An 8,365-nucleotide genomic window follows, 5' to 3' on the forward strand; every position below is an offset into this window, starting at 1 on the left:
ACTTCCTTCTAAGCAAAGCTTGATTTGTCCAGTAGGACTGACTTCAGGCTGTAGTGACCATTGGATTTTGAGCAGAATTCAGCCAGGAAAGATCACTGGACAACCTTAAGGCTAATCCCAACCTAACCTTTCTCCAGAGGATCAGTGCTGTAAGAGCAATATGTATGCTGCAGCCTAGCTCTAAAGCAGGGGTGTCAGACGTAAGGGACAAGGGCCACATGTTGGCAACTATCTGGCTCATGATTTGGGCTCACCCAGCAACACCATTTCTGCAAAGGAGAGAGATATGGAAGGAGGCCTCAGAAGGCAAAGAATGCTGTGGGGGAAGGGGCTGTCCAAGAAGGGTGAGAGGGAAAAGCTCCCAAGGTGCTGGGACAGCCCTGTTATCACAGAGGTCACCCTTTCAGCAGCAGCATGTCTGCTGAGGCATCACTTCACAGTGCACCTCTCAGCTGCTGAGTCACAAAGTGAGGCTGGGGTAGGAGCAGTGCTGCTGAAAGGGCAGCCTGTGTGATAACTGGGCTCTCCTGTGTCTTCTGGATATGACAAATATGATAAAGATTCACAGTCTATCATTTGCAGCTAATGAGTTTCTACATGAGAACCAAGTACTGATTAGTGGCTTAAAGTCACTTCTGGCCCTCGGCAGGTACCGTAAAGCTATTCAATTGTATGAAGCCAGGAAAAGGTTTCTTCCCTGGGTCTTCCAGAGATTTTCCTGTGCAAGTTGGTAAAGCCCTTGCTAAAATGAAAGCTGGCCAGTTGTTGATCTGGTAAGCCCCTTCTCCCCCAAGTGGTAGATGCTTCCCTCACCCCTCCTACCTGGGAATGCTAGTTTGAACCCAACATACATAGAGCCATTCAATAAGCACTGGAGAGAGCTCAGCAAAATTCTTCTGACACTCAAGAAGTTTGTCTTTAAAATGAAAATAATTAACTGAAAGGAAGTGAGGCCAAGAGCTTTATAGAAACAGTTTATTTACTCTAAACAGCAACACAGACAAAAACGCCATAAACACAAAGGAAGTGACGCAGAATCGAGATGCTGGCTGACTTTGGATCAGAGGCTTTGAAGCAACAACAACCTAATTCATTCTTGGTAGAAAACAAATTAAGGGGAGGAAGGAAGAGGTGGGGGGTATGTTTTTTTCTCTTCATACAGCCAGGTAGAGGCAAAATATACTTCTAAACAGCTTAAAGCATGCCTGCATCAGAGCAAAGAAACTAGAGATACTAGTGGATTTATAGAAGTATAAAAGTTTATAGTTTTACAGCAGTTGAAATACTGACATCAATATTAAAATAAAAGCAAGTTTTACATAACAATCAAAAATACAAAAGACTGAAGGAAGAGACCCTGTATGAAAAAACTGGGGGGCAATTCAGCAAGTTTAGAACTGTATACAAGTGGCGAATATGGAAATGGCACACATACAACCCCCTCCCCTAAGTGACAATTAATTGTACATAGCGACATTAGATTTGCAAAAGTTTTGTAAACAAGTTCTTGCCAAATTAATCCCTTCCTTGAAGATGCTTCATGACAGGAGCTTATGATGGTGCAAACTTCTTAGCTTGTGCTCGAACCCTCTTTTCATATTCCACTCTGTTTTGGCTAAACAAAAAGAGAAGGACAAGACTTTCCAAGAGCAAGGGAGCACTGAACTTAGCATGCAACATGAGAAAGCAAGGGATGGGGTTCAAGGGAACTTCCAGGGGCCACTGACCTGAAGGTCTGACAACAGGCCATAGGCTAGAGTGGTGAAAGAATGGGAAAGAATGCCACAGCTAGGTAGAAAGTGCCTTGAATTTTTTAGTCCTTGCTCCCACCCCCCATCAATGGGCCCAGGTCAGTTTACAAAATAAAAACACGTTTTAGAAAACAAAACACAGTATAGGAGGATCCCTGTCATTCGCAGCCAACTGTTCCAGCAAGAGAGTTGGCTGTGCTTCCAGGGTCAGCAGCTCTAGCAGTAATGGCTTATGGAAGCCACATCACCAACCCGTTAGACATTGTGGACAAGAGGAGTGAGTTCTTAGGCAGGCAAAAGGAACATGGACTGCCAGAGATGGAGCAATCACCACTGAACCCAGGCTTCTATCCTGGGGCCTCCATCTGTGAGGCCCAGAAATCTTTTAAAAAGTGGGTCTCTGTGACACACCTGTGGCTCTGCAGCAACCTGGTCTCTGGGTTGGGAAGGGAGCAGAAAGAAAATGGGCTGGGCAACTTTACAGCCAGGTTGGAATGAAGCGGTTGTTTTTGTTGCCCAGTAGAAGAGCATGCAACCTGAACCAGAAAAGACTGAAATGTGCTTTGAAGGCTGAAAATGCCACAAGACGCTCATTATTCACTCACATGGTGGTTTAGGGGAGAAACAGGCAAGATCCTTTGTGGGGAAGCATCACACCCTCTGCTGCGGCTGCAAAGCCAAGGCAGCTCAGGATGGTTCCACCACTGAAAGCACATCACTCACCAGTAAATCGTGTAAGCCTCTGCTTGGGCTGGGTCTTGAATATTTGGCTCATTTAGGAGTTCTTGAATTCCTAACAAGATCTGTGAAATAAAGGAGACAACACAAAATTTTTACACAAATTTTGATATATGCATGAATTCCAGTCATGCCACTATGGTGGCAACATGGGAGATTTACCCAACAGTGGATAAAAAGGATTGCTAGCAGCACTAGGTTAGGTGAAGTTTTGTACTCGCCTTCCCACAAGGCATAGCAAATCCAGGCTGCCGCTGCTGCCCAGAACATGTTCCCGGTGCCTTGGGAGTGGATGCCTGGCTGCAGCAGAGCAGCAGGTGTGATTACAAAGCATGAAGGCTTCAGGAGGAAGTGGAAGACAGGAGAAGGAGCATGTTTTGGAAAGAGTTTCATACATGGGGTGGAAGGGGTGTCACAGAGTACATATCCCTCCTTTCCTCCCTCCAACAACATACCCCCAAGTGTGTGTGCATGCAGTGCCATTTCCTCCCATGCTGGGGGAAAAGGGGTGTGAGAAAAAGAAACCATTTATTTTTCAGCACAGGCCTACCAAATATAAGCCCTATGAATTTAATTGGTCTTACTTCCACAAGCGTCTAAGATTATTAGCCTGAGTACTAAGAACTTTAAATTACAAAACCAGATGCTCTTGATGGCAACCGTCAAGCCTTGTCTCACTGGTTTAAAAAAAGAAAGCTCAATTTCAGCGATATTACATATTCTTTCAGAGTCTACACAACCTCTTATAAGTGAGCGCAAGATCCTCTAACGCACTAAGGTTTAAACTCAGTTTTTCTACACAGAAGAACAAGGCAGAGACAAACATGTCTCCGCATCATAGAGAACGCCTGGTCTGCTCAGTAGCCAGCAGCTCTCATTTCTGGTCTTCCGGGAAATGATCTTGCTGAGGGACCTGATGTGGGAGGGGGAAGCAAACGCCAAACAGAAATTTTTCATTTCACAACCATGTACCAAAGCAGATATTAATTCTGATGAGCAAAAGGGTTACAAAGCCAGAGATTTTGAACATTGCTCCTGGGCAGCGCAGAGGCTCTTGCTTGCCAACAGAAGCAAATGATTAGCGGAGACATTTGTTCCAGAAATACAGGATAGGAAAATGGATCACTTGATGGAGTCTGCAGCGTGACTGGCTATTTAACTCAGTCTGCCCTGCAGGCTGCATGTCAGTCACCATCACAGCCTAACCAAGTCCACTATATTCTGTAATGGGAGCAGGGCAGTGAAGCCCCACACGTGGCAGACACAGACATACCTGTTTAATTGTGATTGCAGGCCTCCAATCTTTATCCTCTTCTAGGATGGACAGGCACACTGTGCCTGAAGGGTAGACGTTAGGATGGAATAAGGGTGGCTCAAATTTGCCTGCATAAGAGGAGATGCCATTCAGAACACTGCCTCAGTAATGAGGAAATTCATAGCGGCAACTGCAAGGCAGAGAGGAAGCCACTCCCAAGCAGCTGTGACTTTTGGTCCCCCATGAACCAGACAGAGCTCAAGGGGTGGACAACCATTTGGGCACCACACAACTCCAAATCCTCAGCAACCGTCGGCTGATTCAAAGGAATGAACGACAGTACAATGAACCCATCCCCCACGATGCACATGTGGCACTGCTTCTTACTCCGTTTGGGAGTTCCAACGGCATGTTACTCCCAGCGAAGTTCACTTGCAATGCTGCTACCAGTTCTGCAAATGGTCACTATCTGCCTCCTCCCAGGGAAATTTGCTGCTTAACTGTAGCAGCTGCTTGGGAGAAAGACTCAGCGAGGGCCTCTTATTGTGAATGATGGGAAGGGAGAAGTAAAAATTATTTCCCTGAAGACATTCACACGCAGACCAAGTTAGTAATTCAGTGGAACAAAAGAAGCAATCAGGCTTACTGGAGACTCCCAATAAGCAAGTTTCATTTTAGCTAACGTTGGGGCCAGAAAACAAACCCATCTAATTTTATTCACTTTGTCTCTGAACATCTCTCAAGAAGGACACCTTTCAGAGCTACTACATCACGGTGCTGTGTTAGCTATTTTAAATGAACCAGACAGGGCAGAGACAACACTGCAGCACTCAGTGAGACAGGCACTCTGGGGCCTCCCAGTATGGTAAAGAGGTGCCAAGCAACTCATCTTGTAGGATGTCCTCACTGCTGATCACCCTGGCGGCCAGATAGCCTCAACCTGCCCATGAAATCAGTTAATGCCCCCTGAAAGCAATTTGGTTGCTGGGGCCCCTGGCACCGAATGAACTTCACATGGAAACATTTCATTTCATCTCATGACTTACATTTGGGGGGTGAGGAGGGATAATCATCCTTGAAAAGCATTCGTAACTTAAATAGGCCGCCTTCCCACGGTGTCTGTCAGGAAGCACAGAGCAGGGTCAGACATCTCACATAGGCATTCCATTTGCAAAAGCTTAGCAGATGAGTCCTCCTTGGCTAGCTTGCTTCCCAGAGGAAAGCAAAATGAGCACACAGGTTGAATGCAGGCAGTCACACACAACGCAAGCTCCAATCCTCCCTTTCTTATCACAAGCAGAAGAATACAAAAGAGCATCTTCAACTGTTCAAGTCAATACCTAGCCCCCAAGAACACCTGTCTGACTTGAACCATGACCACCACAGCCTTGAAAGCTTAGACTAGCCAGGGCCCACCTCAGCTACATGCCAGCCGTTTCAGAACAGTCACTGAAAGGGGTGGCTGGTAAAGAACATCTAGCTAAGTGTTTCTCAACCAGTGGTACTTGAGGTGCTCGCCAGAGCCCTGGACACCTGCACCTGGCAGTGAGACCAGGAACACGACCCAACAAATAGTGGTAGGAAGCTCCAAAGCATCTTTTCCATGCTCCAAAACCCCTCGCCTCCACCTGAGCCTCCTGCTGGTGCTTGCCCTGTTGCATCTGGCCTCCCAGCTGAGAAACAACTGGCAATGATCTCATCAGCTAGTAGTACTTTGAGTGAGTTGCAGTAGTACTAGTAGTAGTAGCCCAGAACTCACCCCCTTCTTCCCCGGAATGGCGCACTCCCAGTTCATGAGGTTCATTGTGCCGTCCGGATTCTTGGTGGGCACAGCCACAAAGCCCTGGAACGACCAGAAGGCGACCTGAGCGGCCGGCAGACCAGCGCCAGAGGCGTGAGGCACACAGGACGCCAGCGCCAAGAGCCCCCCAGCACCCTGGACCCTGGGCCTGGCCGGGACCAGGCTGCAGCAGAGCCTCCGCAGGAGGAAGGCAGCCAGGCAGCCACACAGCTCAGGCGGACACAAGCAGGGCGAGGGGAGCAGACCCAAGAGGCGCAGGCGCGGAGGGGGACGCGCAGGGGAGGCCCAGAGACCGGGCGCTGCTGCGGGCGCCCCCTCCCGCAGGGACTCCACTCCCCGCACCGCCCGCTGCCTGGCGCTGCCCGCGGAGGCCGCTCCGATCGCGGCAGCCGTCCTACAGCCGCCACCCGAGGCCTGAGCGCAGGCCCACTGCTGCGCGCACCGCAGGCCCCCAGGAACGGCGGGCGAGGCGGAGCTCTCCGGGCCCAGCGCAGGCCTCGACCGCCCGCGCCCTGCCTGCGGGCCTGCAGCGCGCCCGGCGGCCACGGGGGGAGGCTGGCGCGCCGACCCCACGTCCCCGCAGGAGGGAGCCTCCGCCCGCCCCGGCCCGCCGCCACTCACGAAGGGGTGGTCCTTCCTCCAGGCCTTCCTCTCCTGGGCCAGTCTGCTCAGCGCGATGCCGGACATCCTCTCGGTCCTTCTGCAAGAGCGGAGCGAGCGGCGCGTCAGGGCGGCGGGCCGGGCCGGGCCGGGCGCGGCGGCGCCGGGGCCTCTGCGGCGCCTGCTCCCGCGGCCCCCCCCTGACCTTGGCCGGCCACGGGCCCCCTCACCGTCAGCGGCGCGGACCGCGCGCGTCTCCCAGAGCCAGGCGTCCTCGGCGGCAACGGCGGCGGCGTCCTCGGCGGCGAATGACCCGGATGTTCCCAGCCCGCCGCCTCCTCCCCCCTCTTTTGTCTCAGCCCAGACTTTCCCTCGCAGGGGCGCAGCGCGTCACGCGGCCTGGCCCTCGGCGCGACCCGTAGCCGCCGCGCCTGCGCCCCGCGGCTGAGCAGGGCACTGCGTGGGCGGGGCTTGCAGGCCCCGCCTCTGTCCCGGGGCGGGGCTCGGCGCCCGCCAATCCACTGCCCTCGCGGGACCAGGAGTGACAACACGCGAGCGAGGAGGAAGGGGCCTCCGGGTCCTTGAGCCTGAGGCAGGCTGGGGGAGGGGCCTCTCCGGCGCCTGCGCAGACCGCGGGCGGCCCTCAAGAGAAGTCCCTCGTCAGAAGGGGGCGGGAGTGCCGGCTGGAGGAGGAGGAGGGCGCAGGCCACGCTCTTCTCGGCCGCCTCGGAACGGGCGCGAGGCGCCTCCTGGCGGCAGCGGTTCTCTGGACGAGAGGCGGGCGCGGCCCCACCGCGGGAGTGCGAGCGGCCACCTGCGGGCGTCCCTCGGCGCCAGGACGGTCTGGCCGGGAGGGGCCCGGGACGGCGGGCGTCAGGGCCGCCCTCTGCTCGAGCCCCGGGAGGGCCGCTGCGTGCCGGGAGGGCGGCCGGCAGCCGCAGGGCGACGGCGAGGCTCTCCTTCCTCGGTGGGGTCACCTCGTGCGGGAACCGGCGGCGCCGGGCCGCAATCCCGCCGCGCAGTCCGCCTGCGGGAGCTGCCGGCCGGGCCCTCTTCTCCCCTCGGACGGCAGAGCAGCTCCGCGCCCGCCCAGGACTGTACGGCGCACGTGCTCGCAGCAGAAGCCCCAGGACTGCTTTCGCCCGGACTGCCTGGCTGACTGCGGGGAGCGGCGCCCAGCGCAGTCCTGGCACAGCGACAGCGGGCACCGGGAAGGGGGCGCCCCGCCCGCCCTCCAGTGAAAGAACAGCCGCCCCCGGGCCCAGCTGGGTCATTTGACACCGGCCGTACGTTTCTGTCACCGTATGACTTAATAATTTTCCCGTTTTATACCACCCCCCTCTAAGCAGCTGGAGTGGTGCAGTAAGGCTCCTCCCCTTACTTTGTCCTCACAACCACCCTGTGAGGCGGCCAGACAGATAGTAATAGTCATGACATGGAATGAATACTAAGAATGGCCAGAAAACACATGCAGTGAGTATTTCCCCACAAGCAGTGGATGAAATTCTGCCTCAAATGGCACATCACATGAGGGTATTCCTAAAAGCCACGATTTCCAGAATTTTGGACACTAGGGTGTGTCCCGTCCTCCTCATGTCTCATTGGCCAATTCTGTCAAGGCAGTGATTCTCAAACTTTTAAAAGTTTGGGACTTTTCAACCCACTGGGACCCACTTTTTAAGCATGACAATCTGTCCAGGACCCACCACAAGTGATGTCATTGCTGGAAGTGACATCAAGCAAAATAAAATAATTATAAAGAAAAACAGATAAATAAGGGGAAGCCAGCCCTGTTCCAAGTGAATTTCTTCTGTAGCCTTAGGCTGAGATTTTCAGCCATCCCCAGTACCCACCTTACCAGCCCAAGCCTCTGGTTTATTCTTTGGGGGGGGGTGGGCTGCCTTCTGGAGCATTTGTTGAGCTCCACTTTCATTAGATGCATACCATGCAGCTAGCCTTGCATTCCTCTTTGCCTGACTTGACCAGCAACCAAGGCACATTTGCTTACTCACGAGTAAACACACCATGTGGCTTACTTTTGCTTTCCATAGGGCTTAATACCTTCATCTGCTTGGAGGAACTTTCTTCTTGGGTGTTTTTGGGGGGCTGCTTTCATTGGATAGGAACCATTCTGGTGTCATTGGATTCCTCTCAGCCTGCCCTTTCCAATGGACTATGGCATGTTTGCCTACTCATGAGTAAATGCACAATATGGCTCAG

At 53.2% G+C, this 8,365-nt stretch overlaps 1 protein-coding gene across 1 annotated transcript; it reads right to left on the reverse strand.

The window, feature by feature from the left end:
- Positions 1-961: 961 nt before the first annotated feature.
- On the reverse strand, positions 962-6,605 carry UBE2I (ubiquitin conjugating enzyme E2 I). Its single transcript, XM_066640506.1, has 7 exons — positions 6,376-6,605; positions 6,167-6,245; positions 5,504-5,587; positions 4,791-4,863; positions 3,763-3,872; positions 2,475-2,554; positions 962-1,615 (listed from the first exon to the last, which is right to left on the reverse strand). The coding sequence occupies exons 2-7, from the start codon at positions 6,230-6,232 to the stop codon at positions 1,552-1,554; spliced, it is 477 nt and encodes a 158-aa protein (XP_066496603.1). The 5' UTR covers positions 6,233-6,245; positions 6,376-6,605; the 3' UTR covers positions 962-1,551.
- Between the last annotated feature and the right edge of the window lie 1,760 nt (positions 6,606-8,365).

This window comes from Tiliqua scincoides, chromosome 13, assembly GCF_035046505.1.
Source record: "Tiliqua scincoides isolate rTilSci1 chromosome 13, rTilSci1.hap2, whole genome shotgun sequence".
Taxonomy (NCBI): domain Eukaryota; kingdom Metazoa; phylum Chordata; class Lepidosauria; order Squamata; family Scincidae; genus Tiliqua; species Tiliqua scincoides.

Excerpts from the sequence above, each read along its gene's own strand:
- UBE2I (XM_066640506.1), bottom strand. The coding sequence starts at position 6,232 with ATGTCCGGCATCGCGCTGAGCAGACTGGCCCAGGAGAGGAAGGCCTGG. Across the intron at positions 5,588-6,166 it reads GGAGGAAGGACCACCCCTTC|GGCTTTGTGGCTGTGCCCAC; the intron begins GTGAGTGGCGGC and ends TGGTCGTTCCAG. Across the intron at positions 4,864-5,503 it reads CCATTCCGGGGAAGAAGGGG|ACACCGTGGGAAGGCGGCCT; the intron begins GTGAGTTCTGGG and ends GCTTCCTGACAG.